At 43.2% G+C, this 23,309-nt stretch overlaps 1 protein-coding gene across 1 annotated transcript in view; it reads left to right on the top strand.

The window, feature by feature from the left end:
- WDFY4 (WDFY family member 4) overlaps positions 1-23,309 on the top strand; it is a 260,571-nt gene that overhangs the window by 201,332 nt on the left and 35,930 nt on the right. Inside the window, exon 48 of the mRNA XM_060078451.1 lies at positions 22,008-22,050. Within this exon, the coding sequence (XP_059934434.1) occupies positions 22,008-22,050 (43 nt within the window). The remainder of the gene's footprint in view (positions 1-22,007; positions 22,051-23,309) is intronic.

Here is a 23,309-nt window from a genome sequence, read left to right as displayed (position 1 = left end):
ATCCACATTCAGACGTTATCAAACTGCTCATAATTAAAGCAAAAATTAAAGAAAAAAACAACACATTGCCTACAGGGGAACAGCATACAAATTATTACAGGTTTCTCACTAGAAACTGTGAAGGCCAGAGGTACTGGAAAAATATTTTTAAAATAATGCTGAAAAAAAAGAACTGTCAACCAGACAGTAAATAAAAACATTCTATATGAATGAAGGCAAAATAGACATTCTTAGATAAATGAAAAATAAAAATATTTGCCACTAGTTGAGCTGCTATCAAAGAAATGATAAAAGAAGTCTTTAGATGAAAGGGAAACAATACTAGAGGGAAGCTTGGACCTTGAGAATAAGGGAAGAGCAATGGAAATGTAAATATGTGGTAGATATAATAGGCTGTTTTTCTCCTCTTACAATCTTTAAAATACGAATGATGGTTGAAAGCAAAAATTATAACTGTCAATGTATGTAGATGGAATACATATGACAACTACAACATAATGGGGGAAGTTAATGACACCTATAAGGTAGGTAAGATTTTTACATTGCTTTGGAAGTGGTAAAATATTAATTCTAAGTAGGCTGTAGAAAGATAAGTATGTATATTTTAGTCCCTAGAGCAATCGGAATGGATAGTTTTCAGAATGGATTATAAAAGAAAAAGACCCAATTATATGCCATCTATAAGAAAAACACTTTAAATAAACAAAAGTAAGTTAAACTAAAAGAATGGAAAAAGACGTACTTAACAAGAGAGCTTTAATATAGATGAAGCAAAAAGTGATAACATTGAAAGAAAAAATGGGCAAATATACAATTAGAGTTGGAGCTATCAATACTTCTCTCTCAGTAATCAATAGGACTAGAGAGAAAATCAGCAAGGAATGGGGTTTCTCAACCTTGGCTCTGTTGACACTTTGGGCTAGATAATTCTTTGTTGTTGGCAGGGATGGGGTGGTGATGGGGGAAAGGCCTGTCCTGTGCATTGCAGGATGTTTAGCAGCGGAAAGTAAGAATATTCTACCCACTAAATGCCAGTAGCTCTCCATTAGTTGAACAACCAGTAATGTTTCTAAACATTCCCAACTGTCCACTGAGGGGCAAAATTGCCAGATGAGAATCATTGATAAAGAACTGGACATTACCACCAACCAGTGGGATCTAATTGACATTTATAAAACACTCTACCCAGCAACAGGATACACATTCTTTTCAAGTGCACATGGAACATTCACAAATATGGACTACATTCGTGGTCCTGAAACAAATCTTAACAAATATAAATGAATTGAAATCATATAAAGAATGTTCTCTAAAAATAATGGAATTAAGTTAGAAGTCATTATCAGAATAACTAGAAAATCTCCAAATAGTTAACAGCATAACAGCATAATAATTAAACAGCATATTCATAAATTCTCCATGAGTCAAAGAAATCTCAAGGGAAATTAGAAAATATTTTGAACTGAATATAAAAATAGAACATATTAAAACTTATGGTATGCAACTAAAGCAGTGATTAGAGGAAAATTTATAGCATTAAACATTCATACTAGGAATATTTAAAAAAATAAGAAAGGTCTCAAATCAATGACAGACTTTTACATTAAATAAAGTAGTAAAGAAAAGTAAAATAAACCTAAAGGATGCACAAAAAAGAAATAGTAAAAATGAGCAGAAATCAATAAAACTGAAAGGATAAAGACAATAGAGAAAATCAGTGAAATTAAAAGCTTGTTCACTGAAAGGTTTAATAAAATTGATAAATATCTAGCCAGACTGACAATGAAATAAAAAAAAAAGAGGAATTTCCCTGGTAGCACAGTGGTTAAGAATCCACTTGCCAATGCAGGGGACACGGGTTCAAGCCCTGGTCCAGGAAGATCCCACATGCTGCGGAGCAACTAAGCCCGTGCACCAGAACTACTGAGCCTGCACTCTAGAGCCCGTGAGCCACAACTACTGAGCCCACATGCCACACCTTCTGAAGCCCATGCACCTAGAGCCCGTGCTCTGCAACAAGAGAAGCCACCGCGATGAGAAGCCCGTGCACTGCAACGAAGAGTAGCCCCCGCTCACCGTAACTAGAGAAAGCCCACGCACAGCACCAAAGACCCAACGCAGCCAAAAATAAGTTAATTAATTAATTTTTAAAAATAGTGCTGCTATGTGTACGATTTAAAAAAGAGAGGAGACACAAATTATGAATATCAATAATTAAAGAGAGGATAGGACTAAAAACCCATAGACATTAAAAGGTTAATAAAGGAATAGTACAAACAACTTTAGAAAAAAACTTAGATGAAATCGACTGTAAACTAGAATCTCACCCATGAAGAAACAGACAACCCTTAAAGACCTATGGTTATTAAAGAGACTGAATTCACAGTTGAAAAGCTTCCAAAAAAACCCTCCAGTCTCAGATGGTTTTATTGGCAAATTCTACCAAACATTTAAAGATAACAACACCAATTTTACACCAACTTTTCCAGAAAATAGAAGAGGGAGCAATTCCTAACTTATTTTCTGAGGCCGGCATTACCCTGATACTAAAATCACACAGAGACAATACAAAGAAAGAAAACGACAGACCAATATCCCTCATGAACATGAACATAAAAATTCTCAACAAAATATTAGCAAATTGGGCTTCCCTGGTGGCCTAGTGGTTGAGAGTCTGCCTGCCAATGCAGGGGACATGGGTTTGTGCCCCGGTCTGGGAAGATCCCACATGCCGCGGAGCGGCTGGGCCCGTGAGCCATGGCCACTGAGCCTGCGCGTCCGGAGCCTGTGCTCCACAACGGGAGAGGCCACAACAGTGAGAGGCCCGCGTACCGTATTAGCAAATTGAATCCACCAATATATAAAAAGAATAATACATGACATCCAAGTAGAAATGCAAGGTTGATTCAATATTCAGAAAGCAATGTAATATAGCACGTTAACAGACTAAAAAGAAAAACATACATGATCATATTTATGCTGAAAAAACATGTAACAAAACTTAACATTTATTCATGACAAAAACTCTCAGTGAACAAGTAATCCAGTTTATCTTCCTTAACCTGATAGAGGACCCCCACAAAAAAAGAAAAACCCTATAGTTAATATAATCGGTGACAGACTGAATGCTTTCTCCCCTAAGTCTGAGAACAAAGCAAGAAGGTAAACTCTCACTATTCCTATTAACATTATATTGGAAATTCTAGCCAGTGTAATAATGCAAATAAATAAATAAATAAAAGACATAGAGTTAGGAAAGAATGAAATAAAACTGTCCTTCTCACAGATGAGCTGCTTGTCCAGGTAGAGAATCCTACAGAGTTTAAAAGACATTCTTGGAACTGACTAGTGAGTTTAGCAAGGTTGTAGGATACACATTTACACAAAAAGCACTCCACTGAATTTCTGTATACTAGCAATGAGCTATTGGAAACTGAAATTTGAAAAATAATAATGCTCCAAAGAATAAAATACTTGTATATTTCACGTAAGTAAAACCAAAAAAAGTGCAGGATTTCTGTGATGAAAATTGCAAAACACTGATGAAACAAAGCAAAGAAGATCTAAACAAATGGAGAAACATACCATTCATGAGCTGAAAAACTTAATGTAGTTAAGAGGTAAACTCATTCCAAATTGGTCTAAAGATCAATGTGATTCCAATAAAGATTCCAGCAGGATTATTTGTATGTATGAATAAACAGATTCTAAAATTTATATTGAAAGGAAAAGGAGCTAGAAATTCAGAACAATTTTGAAAAAGAAACAAAGTTGGAGGATTCATGCTTCCTGATTTTAAAACCTACCATGTAATTACAAAATGTGGTATTGATGAAGGGATAGTATATTGATCAGTGGAATAGAAAACAGAGTCCAGAACTATATCCATATAAATATGTTCAAAATGGTCAATTGTTTTTTGACAAAAATTCAAGAGAAATTCAATGGAGAAACAACAGACTTTTCAACAAATTGTGTTGGAACAATTGATTACGCAATATGCAAAAAAATTGAATCTTGAACTAATGAAATTAACTCTAACTCAAAATGGGTCATAGGTATGTAAAGTGTAAAACCATAAAACTTTTAAAAGAAAACGAAGGAGAAGGTTTTCATGACCTTGAGTTTGGCAAAAGTACAACCCGTAAAAGAAAATATTGACAAATTGGACTTCAACAAAATTTGAAATTTTTGCTCTGTAAACAAACAAAAATTCATATCCAACAAAGGACTAGTATTCAGAATCTATAAAGAACTCAAGGTCAACAGTAAGAAAGAAGACAATACAATTTAAAAAAAAATGCCCAAGGGATTTAATGAGACATTTTACCATAGAAGTTATATGAATGGCCAATAAGCCCACCAAACCACAAAGCATTGCTCAGTTATCATTAGTCACTAGGGAAATGCAAATGAATCACAGTCAGATACCACTGCACAGTTACTAAAATGCCTAAAACAAAACAAAACATAAAAACCAATAATGCAAAGATTTGGCTAGGGTGTGGAGCAACTAGAATGCCCAGATATTGTTACTGGGGATTAAAAATGGTGCAGTCACTGTGAAAAACAGTTTGGCAATTTCTGATAAAATTAACTATATACTTATCATATGACCCAGCATTCCCCCAACTAGGTATTTACCCCCCAAAAAACTAAAACCTCATGTTCACACAAAAACTTGTGTTTATAGCTGCTCTCTTCATAATTGCCAAAAACAGAAATAAAAACCCTGAAGGTCTTTCAGTGGATGGATAAGAAATTGTGGCCTATCCTTATAATGGATACTATTAAACATAAAGAGAACAAATCTATTGATACATGCAACAACTTGGATGACTCTCAAAAGCATCTTGCTGAGTAAAAGAAGACAATCTTAAAAGTCTACATCATGAATGATTCCATTTATACAACATTCTGGAAAAGTCACAACCATAGGTACAGAAACTAGATCAGTGGTTGCCAGGGAATAGGGATGGGGAAGGTTTGACAACAACGGAGCAGCACAAGTGAGTTTTCTGGGGTGTTGGAACTGCCCGTACCTTGTCTGTGGTGGTGGTTACATGAAGCTATACATGTTAGAGCTCAGAGAACTGTATACAAAAGAAGCAACTTTGCTGTGGGGAAATTTAAATTTTTTTTAAAACTTAAAAATATTTGGGACTCCATAGTCTATTTCTGTCGTTCTCAGCCCGGCTTGGAAGTCTGTGACTTTTTCATGCCCCCACTCAGGCTTGTTTTGCCCTGTGAAGGGCATCCACACGTGTATCATGTGGGCACTGCTGGCTATGTATGCATGTCTACCATGTGTATGCATATGCACACTGCAGGGAACAGCTATACACAAGGTGACATATCAGAAAAACTGTCCTATTGCACTTGAGTTAGAATCTTAATTAAAAAAAATATGGACTGAGATCAGGGGAGCCTGAGTTCTGATCATGTTTATCAATGACTTCTCATGGTAAGGTTGCCAGACTTAGCAAATAAAATTGCAAGATGCCCAGTTAAATTTGAGTTTCAGATAAACAGTGGATAGTTTTGAGTATATGTATATCCCAAACATTGCATAGTTCTGTATTTTATTTGACAACTCTATCCCATGGATCTGAAAAAGTAGTAAAGTTTCCTTTGTCCATGATCCTTGTTAGTTCTTTGGGACTAATTTAAGCCAACTCCATGTGCTAATTCCTGCATTCATTCATTCATTTGTACACTCAATTCAGTAAGTATATCGAGAGCCTACTAGGTACCAAGCCTCTGTGTTATTTATACAGGTGAGCAGTAAATGGGGCCAGTCTCTAAGCTCAAAGAGCTAAAATCTAGGTTGTTACTGATTCTGGCCACCAAATTCCGAGTCCCAAAAAGCCTAGGCTGTCTTTTGTATTTCTTGTATTTAAGATAAAGTTCACCTGAGGGAGGACAAAGGGCCTAGATGGGAAGGATGCTTCCAGTAGACTGGAGATCCAGCCAGGTGAGCCCAGCTGTGCCTGGTCCCCCACAGCCCTCCCTTCTCTGATGACTGATAGGGAGGAAGCAGCATGGGGCTGTCCACAGGGACTTCTCCATTAAGGAGCTTCTCCCCACCAGGTCCTTTGGCTCAGAGCCTGTTCATTCATTCATCACTTGCAGGCAAAGTAGGGGCTGGCCGGGATAAGCACTTCACCTCCTTCTCAGTGCATCTGGGCCCCCAGACAGCCCCAGGCCAGAAGAAGCATGCTCAGTCCCCACCCTCTTCATGCTTCTCCTCGGGGCCGCTTTACCTGGCTGGGACCCTTGCTTTTGGTTGTGGAGGGCAGGGTGTGTTGCTCAGGGTCCATTCTGACCCCTCTAAGCTGAGAGAACCACTAGAAGCAGACCAGTGCCGGGAGCCCCCAAAGCCCAGGGACACCCCTTTTCTTATACAACTCTGAATGGTCAGCATCCTGCCCAGGCCTGCCCATTGGGTAGGAGAGTAAGTATTGGCAAAAGAAGTGTGAAACTGATGATCTTTCAATACAACTAAGTCTGATTAGATGAACTGTTATTATCAGTTCGTAGCATCCTCACATATCAGCGTGGGATCAATCCACACAAGGGAAGCTGGCAATTATAGAGAGAAAGAAATGTAAATAGATAATCAGATAGATGGACAGACAGGTGGATGAACAGACAGATAGATGGGTAGTCAAATAATAGATTTCATTTCACATGAACAGCTTGGAAACCCAAATATGAGAAGTTTCTAAATGTACTTTTTGTCTTGTACAATTGGTTTTTATACTTTAGGAAAACTGGACCAGTTGGTTTGACTTTAATTTCTATTAATTTTTCTATCTAGTCATTGTGAATCAAACAGCATGGTGGGACACCCCATGGATATCTAAATTAAAAATGTAATGGCAACTTATATTTTAATGCCATCAGAATATTTGCAAGCATTTTCAGCTGTAAGATCATTATCTTCACTATGATACTAGAATTTATCTGATGCTTCACACTCATGTATATTTTTAAGACTGACTTTGTTTATATGTATCTGATATCTTTAAACATCTTGCTAACACAATCTCACAATAATTACTTCACCCTTTTCACTGATGCATTGAGACCAGGATAGACATTGTGCAACTGAAACCCCCAAAGTCACCGTCAATATTTGGCACTAACTTCATAGCAAGCTTTGTGCCCTGTGGATGAGAAATGTCTTTTGCTTGTGGGACATCTCTTAAGGGGAAGTAATGCAAACTTCCCTCAGTGAAATCACTCATTCAAAAGTCATTATTCTTTCTCCCAACTCTGATAAGACCCATTCACTAGATATGTAAGGGGAGAGCCTCGCCTGTGCTGTGACTTCCCATGAGCCTTCAGATCACTCCCTGTGCCCTCCACCCCTTCCCAGAACGAGCTGTTCGTTCATGTGAAAAGCCCTGTGGCAGGTGGAGATGTGAGTGGTCACTGCGGGGCTCTCTGTTGAGTGGGTGTGTCTAGAAGCCCTGCCAGACCTCTAAAAAAGGCACGAATGTTCAACTCAGGCATCGTCTGCACTGGAGGAAAGAATTACTATTTGTCCAGCACCCACTCTGGGCCAGGAACTGTGTGCTCTACTACTTGCTTTACAATTTTGTCTGCTTTTTGGAGTATAGACTCACTGGAGGTATAACCATTAAGTGGTTTTATTTTTTTCCACCTCTGCCCCCAGCTACATTATATCGAGCCCTGCTTTCCTGTGAGCAGGAGGACAGATTGCTAGGAAGGGGACAGACTAGAGGCAGAAAGATTTCTGTGCAGCTCACAGCAATACCGCCACCAGACACCTGGCAGAGATGATGGAGAGAATGACAGCAGGAGAGAGATGTGGACAGCGGGGGTGGAGTCTTACAGGGACCCCACAGTTATGGGGGTTTTCCGGCATCAATTTTGGAAATGCTTCACAATGTCAAGAGCCACTTACTACTCTTCATTCAGGTGATATGTACCAAAATAACTATTGCAAGCATGCTGCTGGACCATTTCTATATCTCTAATCTCCATAGTAATTATGCAAAGTGTCAGTCCTATTTTTAATATAGGAGAATTGGGGCTCAAAGAAGTCAAATGCCTTCCCCAAGTTCACAAGACAACACAGCTCAGCCAAACCTAGGCTACCTAGCTATTACACACCTACAAACCTAGGTGTGTAATACCAAAGTTTATGATCATCCCACTACACTGTCCTGCCTCTCTTTTCCTTCTGTTGCCTTTTCTTTAGTCTTGTTGCCTGTTATCCCACTGTCCAGGCACCAATGTGTGGGGTGCTTGTTTTCATAGATATATATGTGCGTCTATATCTGAATATAGCTGAATAATACGGATTTTAAACATATTTTACTAGCATTAGTGGAGTCATTTAAGTGTAAGAGCATGGAGATTGACAAAAAGAGAAGGAGGTAGAGAGAGGGGAACAGTTTAAAGGGTACATGTAATGCCACCAGCCAGTTCGTTTAATGGGCCTGTGCCCCAAGTGGGCGGTGATAGAGACAGGAATCTGTTGTTCCTCAGCCCCTCCAGTCCCCACGAGCCCCCATGGTGTGAGCTTCCTGTAAAGATGCAGGTTTTCGTCCAGCATGGCCCCAGAACCCTGGCCCACAGCATTCCCACATGCCCACCAGAGAAGCCATCCCTCTGCTGCCCTGGGCCGGTGTGGGGAGGCAGGGGAAGAGCTGCCAGTTGTGAAGGGCCCTGAGAGGCTGTGTGCAGCCACCAGAAGTGCGATTTTCACAGTGTGGGCTCACCTGGAAACCTAACACTTGGAAGATGCACTTCCATGGTTCCCAAACAGCAGGCCTTCTCCGAGTGTGGGTCCTACGATGCTCTCCACCCCCTACAGCCCCCAACACACACATTCTCTCCGCCAGCCCTTAGAGGCCCTTCATGCCTCCTTCACACAGCAGGCACCCTCCAGTTTGCCATTTCATTCAGTCCTCACAGCTCTCCTCTGAGGTAGGAATATTCCTCCCACCCAAAGATAAGGACCTGGGGGTGGGGTGGGTATAAAGTGGTTTATCCAAGCTCACACCGCTCGCCTTACTCCAGGGCTTCTGGGTGGGATGTTCTTTCCATGACATCAGAGCTACAGCACACAGAGTATCTGTGTGGAAATTATCAGGTTCATTTCATCTGGTTAATTGGATCAACGCAGCGCTAAGGATCTTACATTATGCATGTATACCTTCCTCTACCCCTAATATTGCGTACTTCTGCATCCTCAGCACCAGTGTGGGTCTGCACATGTGCTGCCTGGGAAGCCATTATCTGTCAAACTGCCCTCTTCCCCCTGGCCGGTAATAAGAATTCAACTTTTATTTGGGGCAAAAGTTCCCAGGGGGTCACATGGCCCAATAACAAAAGATTATGATTTCTTATTGGTTTAATAGCATCTATTTTGTAATTCTGAATGTACTCTGTTTTAATTGGATTTGTTAAAGGAACAAAAGGGAATAGGTGCCTTACAATTAAAATAAAATGTTAAGATTATTAGTTTAACAGACTAGAAATGTCTTGTTCATCAACCAACACATTCAAAGCACACAAAGCAACCTTGACACCCGGGAAGCAAAGCACCAAAGTCAGTGCTGGCACCTTTAAACCCCAAGAGGTGAGCATTAATTCAATTTCAATCACCGTGGTTTAAGCACTGCTATTGCCAGACGGACCCGATTGCATTCTCTCCTCACAGCCGTGGCTTCCATTGCAGATAAGGAAGCTGGGCTCAGAGAAGTGGCTTGGCAGGGCGAAAAGCGCAGGGGCTTTAGACCCACGTGGGTCGCCACCCAGCTCCCCATTTACTGTCAGGTGACCCTGAACAGTCTGTGGAGCCTCACTGAGCTTCAGCCCCGACTTCTGTAAATGGGATAACAAAAGTGGCTGCTTCAAGGGTGGCGTGAGGGTGAGTGAGGGCCTCGGAGGACTTTGCTGTGACGGTGGGGGATGGAGTGCAGGGAGGAGCCGCAGCTGGACAGGGCAGCACAACTGATGACAGTGGAGCCAGCACTCCAGGATTCCAACTGGGTAGAACCCTGATTCAGACCCCACAGCCCAGCGTACTTACTTGCTGGGGCATTCCTGCCTCCCAGGTGCAGACCTCAAATTACTTTATTTGGAGGACAAAGAGATATAGCTCCTTTGAGGCACAGAGCCACGCACGCACCCAGTATCGCAGAGTGTGGGGCATTTCTCAAGTGCCCAGTGATATGTGCATTCTTTCTGCACCATGACCCCATCTGGCCCCAGTGAGAACTTGCTGAGGGGTGGACATGGTGCAGACCCAGGTGTACCCAGCTGCGTGCACTGGCCAGCCCCGTGGTGTGGTACCCCCATTTGCTGTACAACAGTCCTAGCTCCAAGGAAAGCTTTGCTGTAAACCCACCCACCTGTGAAGTTGTGAGATACCTTGAAGGGGAGCCCTGAGGATCAACTGTAAGGGAACAGCCACACCTTCCCTGGCCCTTTGGAATTCATTTCTTCATCCATAGTTCACACTGGATAACTACTATCAACGAGGTGCTGATTTATGCAGCAAACTGAATGAAGGCTGTGCTCACATCCTAAAAGGGAGATGAACCAAAGCAGACAAACATAACACCGGGTGGCGAAGAGTGCCAAGAATAGAAAGAGCAGGGGCAAAAGAAACAAGAGAGTGGTGTTGGGAGATGTGGTATTTTGAAGAGGTGACCAGGATGGGCATCTTTGAACAGAAGACAACTGAGCAGAGATGGAAGGAAGTGAGGATGTGGGGAGGCAGGGAGGGGATTTCAGATAGAGGATGCTCCAGATGGAAAGGCTCTGTGACAGAGGGATGGGGAGGGACAGCATGAGGGTGGGAGAAGGAAGGAGGGAGGGAGAGAAGGAAGAAAAGAAGGAAGGAAGGGAGGCCAAAGACACGATTTAAAAAAAAAACAAAACCCAGGGCAGATATGATCTGGCTTATTTTTCAAATGATACTTCAGCTGTTGTGAGAAAAATCTCCAGGGCGTGTCAAACCATGGAGAGAAGGCCAGTTCCTACACTTCCCCCAGAGTGACCACCGACAGGGCCGTGCCCTCTCCTCTCTAATTTCTACCTGAGCCAGGAGGAAACCCAGCCCTGGGCCAGCCGCAGGCTCTCCTGAGTCTCCGACAAGCTTGGCCATGCTAGAGAGTCAGGGGAGGGGGGCGTGGTAGGCAGCCACTCTTGTTTCCCTCTAGAGATGTTCTCTCAGAGCCAGCAAGCCCACCACTGCACTGAAACCTCTCGGTCAAGCACAGGTGACTGTGATATAAAAACCACATAGCCTTTTACATATGGGTCACAGCAGTGTGGTGCAATGTGTGTGTTTGTTTGTATAAACCTCAGCTAAACTTCCCCCCCATCCAGAGGTGAAGAGCATTGGAAGGACCATGGTCTCATTTTTAAAGGGATGCTTTAGGTTAAAGAAAAAGAGTGCAAAAGGATGGTTTGGGGCTCTTTGTATGTAAGGCACCTGTCTTTCAAAAATGCTGTAACTTCTAATCCTTTTTTTGTAGAAATATTTTCTGAATTCACGTTTCCCTTTCCTCCTTGAGTCTTTATCAGGCTTATTTGAAGTTATTACTAAAACATTCAGGACTATCATTAAGAAGAGAGAACCCTTTTCGGGCGACTTTGGACAAATAGATACAACTTGCTAGGAATGATGTGAACAAAGGCAACATAGCGGCCCACACTTTGTTTAGGACAGGGAAGCTCTTCAGCATTTTACAAATAGGGATATTACCCATGTATTAGCCATTCTGTCTGTTCCCTTCCTGTTATGTGTAAAGTAACTCAATAGAAGACAGGCACTCGGACAGCAGGGAATGTGGAGGCTTTGAGGCCAATAGAACTGGGCTCCATCCCCACCTTCACTGCCCACCTGGTTTTAATCATGAGCTCAGTTTACTGATCTGCAAAATGGGTTAGAAAATTGCAAGTTGTTGTGAAGAGTAAATGAAGTGATGACTGTATGTTAAGTGACTAGTGTGCACTGGGTACTCAGTGAACGGTAATCTGGTTCCTGGCACCTTTATGATGGTAAATAATGCTGATAGAGTCACCAAACAGCACCATATTGATTGCCTCCGTCAAATTAGTAGCCCCAAGACACTCCCCACTGATCATTAATCCCAGATGTAGGATTTGTGGAACAATCTTTGCTGATTCCCAAGCACAAAAGTCTTTGCAGCCTTTTAAACACAAATTATTAGTAATACTAGTGATAATAATAAAAGAAAAGAAATGTAACAGCAACTTGTAGGTATGATAATACCTTTGTCCACTTTTAACCTCTAGAGCTTGCTAGAGCCCAGGCAACTCACTTGCTCATTCATTCATTCATTCATTTGTTCAATAATTTGTACTCGAGTCATTCTACAGGTCAGGTCAGATGAGAAGATATGCAGTGAACATGACAGACGTGTTTCTCGTGAAACTCCTATTTTAGGAGAAAGCAAATCAAGCAAGAAAAACAAAACAAACAAAACAAGCAAAAAGAGCCAAGATTATGTCAGGTGGTTTAAATGCTCTGCAGAAAATAAAACCTGATGATGTGAAAGGGAACACCCAGGGTCAGGAGAATGTTGATGGCGGTGGTTGAGGGGGGAGGACTAATTTAGACTGAGATAGATGGGGAAGTCCTCTCCCAGGTGACGTTTGTGCTGAGACTTGAACACTAAGAGGCCGTGTGGGAGGGTTTGGGGAAGAACACCCCCAGAAAGGGGCATACCAAGTGCAAAGTCCTAACAGTGGGGAGAAAAAGGAGATGCAGGGGTGGCTGGAGCAGGGACAGCAAGGAGAGGGTAGAAGATGAAGACAGAGGACTTTATGGAAGATACAATACATTACGTGCATTATCTCATTTAATTCATCCACCCCACTTAACACGTAACGCACCGAGCCCCAGAGCACATCCCTTGCCAAAGTCACATACTAGTCAAGCAGAGCCGGCCCTTGTCTGTGGGGCTTAATTGCCATTTGGCTTATCCATGAAAGTTTGACTTGGCAATGTCCTGTAATAAATTTGGCTCTATGGGCCGACAAGGAAGCTCCTGATTCATCATGTTTTCCAGACACTACCCTAAACCGAGCTAGATCCTGTTCATAGCAGCCCAGGTCAAGCCCCATCCTTAAGGCTCGTCCCTCACTGAAAAGAAGGCACACGTGTGTTATCACACCCAGCTCTGGGGGTTGAGATGAGTTCTATTATGTGAGACAGGTAGAGAGCTTGAAAATTGAAAATTGGCAATGAATCCAACTGGCCATGAGCTGAAAGCTGGTGATGGTTGGTGCAGCTGGGTAGCCCATCATGCCCACTTGGAGGGGCATGGTTCAGCTGCATGCCTCATGCTCTAAGAGTACCAGGGACCAGGAAATATCACCTAGCTTTGATGAAGACCCACCCAGATGGTGGGTAGAGGGAAAGAGCATGAAGTCCTTCCCTTTCATCAGCATTGCCAAGCAAAGAGCGGTGGGCAACAGTGGGAGACCCTTGGAGTCCCAAGAAGAAACTGGCACCACCAAGCACCAGGCCTTAAAGGTCAGTCTCTACACAACAGTAGGGCTCAGGCACACTGAAGAGCGGACAAGGGGCAGCCTCATCTCCTCCCTTCCCCCTCCAGGTTGAGGCTCAAGCCCAGTCACCCCAGCTTGAAGACCAGTCAGAGCTGTGTCCCTCCCTAGTTGTATGACTTAGCACACGTTTCCTGACCTTTCTGACTCCCCATTTCTTCACAGGAGAGCTGGTCATCAGCACTTGGTTCACATAACAGCCATACGGTTTGTAAATGTATTGAGAACCTACTATGTGCCAGACCGTTTGCAAATCAATTTAACACATTTAAATTAGGTTCCTGGCTTCAGACTGTGTATGGATTATACTGACCACCTACTCTGGGCCAGGCATTTTAAAGACACTGTAAATAATTCTTACACCTGCCTGATCTATTTATTGATTTTCATCTCCACTGGACAGATATGGTGCCTGAGGCTCAGAGAGGCCACGTAGCTTGTCCAAAGTCACAAAGACTCAAAGTAGGGGCACCTACCTTTGCCTGTTGTGGAAATAGAGACGTGAGGCGTGTATTCTAGTGTGTTCCATGAAGAATCCCTCCTTACAAGGCCCAGCCCAGCCTAGGACTCAACCATTTGTTCGTGGGTTCCAGTGTTCAGGATCACTCGTAGAAATGGTTTGCCTCCAGACTTCTCAAAAGACAGACTGTGCTCCAAACCCCAGCATAGTCAGCAGAAATCAAGTGAGGTCTGCTGAGGTTGCCTTCACAGGCTGCAGCCTCCTAACTGAACGAGCACTGCAGTTTCCTTAAAGGGATAACTGGGTGGGTGAGGAAACAGTTCAAACACTAGCCTCCACCTGCTTGTGGAGCAGGAAACAACGTTCAAGGTGACTGAGACTTTGGAAAGATCATAAAGCATGACCCCAAAGTCCCACAGGTTCCCACACTAACCTCCCAAGCTTGTCCACGGCCCAGGCGCCTGAAAACGCCCAGCTGGGTCCCCAGCTAGCTGCCCTTCCTGTCTGGGGCTCGGGGCCAGCTTCCTCCTCTCCTACATAATGAATTAGCTGGTGTCTGGGGTTTGTAAATAAAGCACACCAGGAGAACAGGCATTTCCAAAGTTGCTTACTCAAGAAGAGGAGAGAAAAAGAGTTTGAAGAGGTTGTAGTTTGGCAAAGTTAAAGTAAAATAAATGCAGCCAGAGGAAAACTTACCCTGTTCGGCCCGGTTCTTCCTCCTCAACTGTGAAACTTTGTCACCAGGCAACAGGAGACCTGGGACCTGGTGTTAATTAGCATAATCTTGACGCCAGCCTGCAAGGTGAGAGAACACAGTGCCAAAAGGGTCTGCAGGACAGGGTCTGGGGTCCCTGGGGCTTGCAGTGGGCTTCTTCCTGGCTTCCCCAAGCAGTGCCCTGGGGATTACAGTACCAGGACGGCTGCTTTCCATGGCGACCTCCAGAAGTAGATGTTGCTAACAGAGGGGAAAGAACCATGTTTGCCTCTTTGAAGGGACAAATGTCTTACTTCTATAGCATTGAGTCCCATGAAATATCATTCGACTTCCTTGTAATTTGCCCCAGTATTTCTTTCTGCTCTTTGGTTTTTGAGAGGGCTGTCTTTTATCTATTTATTTGAATTTAATTATTTCTTGCAGTTTTCTTTACGCCCTTTTCCCATGATTAGATCAGAGTGACTATAATGCTCATAAAAATCAGACATTCAATGATTTTTTCTTAATTAATATTATGCCATTCAATGCTAGTATGTAGTTTCTAAACTCGACATTTTGAATGAATGTGCAATACTGAATCTGGTGGACTTTGCTTTTCCTGTTGTTTCCAATTTGACACTATCATGAATAAGGCTGCAAGGAAAATATCTAGGCATTTATAGTCTTTTTGTTCAGTTTCTTTTCCTTTAAATTAAATTCCCAGAAATTGAGAAATTTGGCAAAAAGGATAAATGTTAAAATTATTTTGAAAATAATAAAATAACATTGTAGAACAATTAGAAAATACATATATAGAAACAAAACTATAAAAACACTCTAAATTGTATTACCCAGGTTGAATTTTTAAAATGAATTAAATAATTAGCAAATAAATAATTTGAAATGCAAAATTAACCCAAGCAATGAAAATTTTGGCAAGTACAAAAAAGCAAAATGAAAAAGTTTAAATTAAAAAATAAAAATATAATCATTAAATTAGAAATATAGTTAACTATAAAATTTTTTAAATACATGAACACCACCACCATCCTATTTAATCCAAAATGAAAGAAAATAGATCATTTAATTTAGACAATAAATGGATTTAACATAATGAGCAAATGAAGATAACTAGAAAATTAAAAGTTACCTGAACTCCTACAACTTAGTGCATTTCTAATTAGAATATTCAAAATGCACATAATTTAAATTAGAAAATAAGTAATCTGAAAATCATAAAACACAAATAAGCAAAAATAAAATCAGTGCTTTAAGGGAGAAAATACACAAGAAAAATGCATTTAAAATTTTTTTAATTTTTAAAAATTTTATTGAAGTATAGTTGATTTACAATGTTGTGTTAATTTCTTCTGTGCAGCAGAGTGATTCAGTTATACATATATATATTCTTTTTCACATTTTTTTCCATTATGGTTTGTCACAGACTATTGAATATAGTTTCCTGTGCTATACAGTAGGACCTTATTGTTTATCCATCCTATATATAATAGTTTGCCTCTGCTAACTCCAAACTCCCAGTCCTTCCCTTCCCTACCCCCCTCCACCTTGGCAGCCACAACTCTGCTCTCTATATCTGTGAGTCTGTTTCTGTTTTGTAGATATGTTGATTTGGATTGTGTTTTAGATTCCCCATATAAGTGATATCATATGGTATTTGTCTTTCTCTTTCTGACACACTTAGCTTAGTATGATAATCTGTAGGTCCATCCATGTTGCTGCAAATGGCATTATTTCATCCTTTTTGATGGCTGAGTAATATTCCATTGTATGTATATAGTACATCTTCTTTATCCATTCATCTGTCAGTAGACATTTAGTTTCCTTGCCTTGGCTATTGTAAATAGTGCTGCTGTGAGCACAGGGGTACATGTATCTTTTCGAATTATGATTTTGTCTGGGTATATGCCCAGGAGTGGGATTGCTGGATCATATGGCAACTCTATTTTTAGTTTTTTGAGGAACCTCCATACTATTTTCCATAGTGGCTGCACCAATTTACATTCCCACCAACAGTAAGAGGATTCCCTTTTCTCCACATCCTCTCCAGCATTTGTTATTTGTAGACTTTTTAATGATGGCCATTCTGACTGGTGTGAGGTGGGTCCTCACTGTAGTTTTGATTTGCATTTGTCTAATAATTAGCAATGTTGAGCAGCTCTTCATGTGCCTATTGGCCATCTGTATTTCTTTTTTGGAGAAATGTCTATTTAGGTCTTCTGCCCATTTTCCCATTGGGTTGTTTGTTTTTTTGTTATTAAGTTGTATGAGCTGCTTGTCTATTTTGGAAATTAAGCCCTTGATTGTATCGTTTGCAAATACTTTCTCCCATTCCGTAGGTTGTCTTTTCGTTTTGTTCATGGTTTCCTTTGCTGTGCAAAAGCTTGTAAGTTTGATTAGGTCCCACTTGTTTAGATAAATACATTTTAAAATACAGATATGTAAAACTTTATAAAAATTAAAGCCACTCAGTTTCAGCATCTAGAGGTACCTTTATGTTATATAAACTTCCAGACTTTTCATGCATCAACAGCATCAGGTTTATGGCATGGTTGTGCAATAATAATTTGGTAATTTTGCTCATGTTCATTTCTAACTCCAAATATACACAAGTTACCAATTTGTCGGGTAACTGCCCTCTAATCCAGCCAGAACAAAGATTTTTGTTGTCGTTTTATTAATTTGCTTGTATGTGCTTGTCTTCAGAGTCAGGGCCCAGGGTCAAGGTGTGGTCCGGCAAGCTCTCTGCACAGCCCGGTGTGCTGGGCTTTCATGGGTGCCTGCACCAGACTTCAGCAAACCCTCATGAACTTCCCTAGTCTGCACCCCACCTCTTACCCCATCTCCATTTCCACATCTGAAGATGGAGATCATGGCTATCTCATTGAGTCTTTGTGAAAATTAGACAATTGACAAAAAGTCTTTGCAGTTTCCAATGCATTAGACAATTATTATTATTGTTTTTATGCAAAATTTCTACATGTTAAAGAAATAAAGACAGGAAGTTATAATGGAAATATTATAGAAGGTCAATATCCTGTTAATTCAGGAGGAAATCTCTGAACTGAAAGAATGCCTGTCTATTAATGGATTTCTACTGACCTACAGTCTAGATCTGAAAACTAGGCTAAACCCAGATTTGCTTCTGAGGAGGGAAAAAGGAGCGGGAGTGTGTTTCTATTACCAGCCTCTTGGCTCCTTGTGGAAAACTCTGCCCAGCCCACAGACTGCTTCCTCAGCATGCTCCTCTAGAGCCGCACCCAGGCAAGAGGCAGGGCAAGATGCTGGCCAGTACTTGCCCTGTCTTGAGGCACAGCACAAACCATTAGTAGACACGTTTCTAGTTTGCCAAGATGAGTGAATTTTCTTCTCCTTGTGGTCTGTGTTTTCTTGACACCCATGGGTTACTCACTAATTTCACCATGGCCTCATAACTGTTTTGCAAATAGAAAAGACACAGGAGAATTTGGAGAGGCATCAGGCTTTTTAAATACGTCCACTTTAGTTCAGGAGGCCCAGTTTCCCTGTGGGCCATCCCTGGATGTCTGCGAGGTTACTGTCTTAGTGCCTAAGGACTAGCCATAGCCCGCTAGTCCCAAAGGTGAGGAGGAGGAGGATGGGCAGATCTCCCATCCCTTCCTGGGCTGAGAGGGTATAGCCTCCAGCCAGATGAGTCCCTTGGCAGAGACCCTTTTGGCCTGGGCTAGCCCACCCTCTGAAGGCCCCTGGTAGGCTTCTCTGCCAGGCTCCCTAGGGAAGATGTGAGTTCCTGGGCTATGCCCTGGCTCACTCTGGGAGACAGGCTCAGGGTAGAGTGGAGGTGTCAGTCAGGTGGAGCTGGACGAAAGGGGCGGAGTCAAAGGCAAGACGCTGAGGCAAGCCATGGGCACTGAAGTAGGAGTAGGAAATGCCCCAAGGCCACGTGACGGCAGCACTCACACTTCAAACCACTTCTAGGAGTTCAAGGACATAGATGTGATTTAAAGTGAAGCAGCGCAGATAAAAATCACCTCTCAAAATAGGGAAGAATTTGAACCCAGCCTAGCGGTTGACACACACAAAGTTCAGCTTGAAGATAGTGCCTCATCTTTTTTTTTTTTTTTTTGCGGTACGCGGGCTTCTCACTGTTGTGGCCTCTCCTGTTGCGGAGCACAGGCTCCGGATGCGCAGGCTCAGCGGCCATGGCTCACGGGCCCAGCTGCTCCGCAGCATGTGGGATCTTCCCGGACCTGGGCACGAACCCGTGTCCCCTGCATCGGCAGGCGGACTCTCAACCGCTGCACCACCAGGGAAGCCCAGTGCCCCATCTTTGGAAGTAATCCAGAGGAGTTTAGATACCTGTCTTGGGATGGGAGTGAGGTTGGTAAGATGTCCTCTGTGGGCCCACCGTGCTAGGCCACCTTCAGGTTAGACAGAGTGACCTACCTAGTCCTCAGTGACTTTGAACTCTTCCATTCTTATCCACACCATTCCTGGTTGCCCAAGGGCCTGGACTCTTGCCCCATCGACTCCATGGCAAACCCTGAGTTGACAGAGCAGGAAATCTGATCCACAGGTGGCACCGTTATTCTAAGATCTTACAGAGTGGTACTGGCAGAACAAAGCAGGTGTTGACCAGAAGCAAGTCTTCACTTTTATACCACACTCTTCTTCCTCCCAGAGTAAAAAGAAAATCAACCCTGCTCTAGGATAGCGTCAACATCAACTAGAACTATGCCCATTGAGGGAGCCCTGTGTCCACACCTGTGCTAGCCTCTTCCAGACCCGTGGTTACACTTGCTCCCCAGCACTCCTGGGTCAGCCATGTTTGAAGGATGAGGTAACAGCAGTTCAGAGCAGTCAAGTGGTGGGGGCAGGATTTGAACCCAGGTTCTAGTGACTCCAAACCAGTGCTCTTTCCCATGCTGCCTCCCTTGGACCTTGGAAGGGCTTCAGAAACCCAAGAGCCATCTCTGGCACCTTGTTTCATATAAAATTTACACTGTAATAATGGAATAGTGCAGTGTATCAACTCTTAAAGAAATACTTTAATCACCAGATATTTACAAAATTCACATAAACCATTCTAAGAGTTCTGTAATTGCCTTCAGATGAACATAAATTTAAAGAAATTTCTTTTTCAAAGAGAACTCACCTTTGGTGAGGTGTCTGGATGCTGGTAATGGCATCTTTTTCTGATGGTAATGAAATTATAGATCTTCCTTGGAGCTCATAGCTGATGAGATGAGCAGTGGGATGGTAAATTGCCTTTATCTTCTGCACACCATTCCGCCGGGTGGCAATGTCACAAAAGACCACAGGTAAAATTCTAGAACTCTTTATGAAAAAGAAAAACAGAGGCTCTCTCATTTCCTGGATCTTAATGGGCACATTTTGCTCCCCTATTCCCCTTCCACTGTCAGATTTCTAAAATAAAGTAGCAAGATTCACAGGCTTTGCCATACCAACTCCACATCCTTGTAGCTCAGACCCACATCCTCAGAAAGGCTCAGAACACATTCTTTTCCGAGGTGGTCATCTTTGCTGTCTCCAGCCTGGGCTCTGTCCTCATGTACAGCCTTCAAAGCAGTCTGCCTTCTGGAACTGGGGTAGTGGCAGGCTCACAGACAGGGCAGGAAAGCCAAGTCTTCACTTGAGCCTTTGCAAGCTAATGCAATAAATGTGACCATGTTTTTGCCCGTTTGTTGTTGTTACTGTCTGCCTCAATAAAATGGCCCCAAAAGATGATTTCTCTACTGGGGGGAAGAGGTGAATCCCAGCCAGGGAGTTGCTTTCTGTTTATGGGAAGTCTGCCAAGGAAAGTATTGAATGAGGAAGGGTGGGGAGCCCGGAACACATGATGTGACTGCACTGCTGTGACGGGAAGATGAAGAGCCGCCGCCCCTGCCGGGGCCCTCGGGCAGCCAGATCTTGTCCACACGAATGCCTGAAGCACCCTGGTGCAGTCCCCGTGGGTGGTACGTCCCCGTGGGATGCATGTGGGGGCGGGGTCTGTGGGTTCCTGACAGGACTGAGGCAGAGGGCATGGCTGGAGAGAGGCAGGACTTGGTTTGGTTCAGTGGAGCAGCCTGAACAAGAACCTGGTTTGGGGAGTAGAAGGAGAGTCTCAGGGAGACAGAGGGGGAAAGAAAACACAGCTAGAAGAGGAACCAAGTGACCTCAGAGGCCGAGGAACTGGGCCCTACAAATTCCTGCTGAGTGGAAGGGGCATGTCACATGGAGAAGGTTCCTTCCCACGCCCTCCCCAGCACTGCATCCTGTTACACTTTTACATTCTCCCCTACCACATGGGTCAAAAATGGTGTTTCTTTGGTTTGAATTGTGTTTCTTAATCGTATTTGTGGAAACATAAATCTGTACAGCCTCTTAAGAGGACAATTTGGCAATATGTAGCACACTTGAAAATTCTCATAGTTTTTAACCTAGTAGTACCATTGCCAGAAATGTATCTCATGGTTACACTCGCAAAGATTCAAGGCATGAAATCATCATGAGATGGAAGTCTCATAAGTCACAGAGATTTATGTCCGAAGATGATCACAGAAACATCATTTGTGAAGACAAAGCCCAGCACGGGGGAGGCTCCCACGAGTTCCCATCCATCTGTACGAGGGTGTCCTGCTGTTGTGGCCATAGGGCAATGTGGGCCGCCTCCACCGTGCCGTCAGGCCAGGGAAGCAGGGAGGAGACCCGCGCAGATAAGATGATCCCACATAACAAAAACATTTGTTTAAAAACTGCTTGAGCATATAGATTGGTATATGGCTAAAACTCTTCTGGAGATTAACTGTGGATACTTCCTGAGTGAGAGCAGTGGTTTGTAGACTATTATTTTTATATTTCATGACCTTGCATATTGTTTGCCTTTCTTAACCACACACATATGTTCACATGTGACATGTATTCACATGCATGTTGTGCACATGGGCAAAGAAGGCCAAGATGCGGCTGTGAAAGCCCAGTGTGGGGTGTGAGGCCCCTGAGCCTGCTACTGTACGGCCCTGGGACTTCTCGGGGCCACGCCTCAGGCAGCAGCGCATTCTGCCATTGCATAAGAGCAACAGGGATGGCAGGAACCCAGCCTTCAGTAGGGCAGCGAGGGGGGCAGGGAGAGCTTGGGAAATAATCTTGCTGCCCTGGGAAGTCTGTGATTCTCCTGGGTGCCCTGGCGCCACGATGCCCCAGAAAGTTCCACCTCTTCCCTTATTCATGGCTTGAGATATTTGGTCACCCCCATCATTTTCTGTCCCACAGGAGATACCCCGGCTCTGAAAGGACCATGCTGCAGAAATGGCAGGTAAGTGACCCCTCAGAGGACTCTGGGTCCGAGGAAACCCTCTGGGAATGCAAATCAGCAAATAGCTCAGGCCCGCGGGATGAAGAGAGAAAGCATGTGGATGGATCAGGGGGGATCTTGTTTTTGTTTTTTGTTTTGTTTTGTTTTCATTTTATTGCTCTTTATTTTATTCTTCATTTTTCTCGGCACACCATGCGGCATGTGGGATCTTAGTTCCCTGACCAGGAATCAAACCAGCACCCCCAGCATTGGAAGGTGGAGTCTTAACCACTGGACCGCCAGGGAGGTCCCAGGATCTTGTTTTTTTAATTTGTTAAAATGTCCCAAATATTTCCCTGAAAAGGTCTCACTGATTAAAGGCGATTCTTGAGTCAGAGCTGGGGAGAGAGAGAGAGAGAGAGAGAGAGAGAGAGTGAGTGTGTGTGTGTGTGTGTACACAAACCCTGTACACACACACACACACACACACACACACACATACACATGCTCCATCAATGAAGGTGTATGTGTATAAATGAACACACAACTCAGGAAGGTACAGCATTCACTTCTTGTCCTGGGAAGTCACACGTGGCTCCCAGACTGGATGAGCTGACATTCAGCCTTGGGTTCTCAGTGGAAGGAAAGGACCCCAAGAGAGCTAGCCTTACAGATCACATAGCAGCAGGAAAGTAACTCTTCGTCACTCAGGTCCAAAATCCTTTCCCAAGGGTCAGGCCAAGGAAAGGAGAGACCGCAGCATGCAGGTCCCATCAGAGATGATGGCTGCACTAGCTGCTCGTTCACCAGTTGGCCTTGATGAATTTTTCCCCAATGCAATCCCCGTCTCCACCTGTGACATCTTTAAGCAGAGGGCCCTAAGAGTGAGCATTATCCAAACACGCACGGTCAGGAGAAAGAGTTCCCGAAGTCCCAGAGGAAGATAGATCATTCAGCCTGCTGGTGAGGGCCTCTTTCCCGGTGACTGCAAAGTCCCCTCAGCTTATGTTTTCAATCATAAAGAGGTCAGCAGCAAGTTTACCCAGCATTTGTGCTATTATTTTAATCAGCTTTTGAGTATCACCCAACAGTTGACAAAAAAGAATGCTTTAGCCTTGGCTTGGACTGCTGAGTTGTATTTTTTTTTTTTTCTGGCTGACTTTGCTTCCTGACTAAATTTGCTTCAGCTCATATTGGAATTAGCGTGGCCTCCCCATGTCGGGCCAGTTCCAAGCACAAGGTGCACGGGGAATGGTGCAGGTGCACGCTGCCTGCTCCCA

This window comes from Mesoplodon densirostris, chromosome 1, assembly GCF_025265405.1.
Source record: "Mesoplodon densirostris isolate mMesDen1 chromosome 1, mMesDen1 primary haplotype, whole genome shotgun sequence".
Classification (NCBI taxonomy): domain Eukaryota; kingdom Metazoa; phylum Chordata; class Mammalia; order Artiodactyla; family Ziphiidae; genus Mesoplodon; species Mesoplodon densirostris.
Note: the sequence above shows the minus strand (reverse complement) of the source record. Positions and strands in the feature narration are given on the sequence as shown.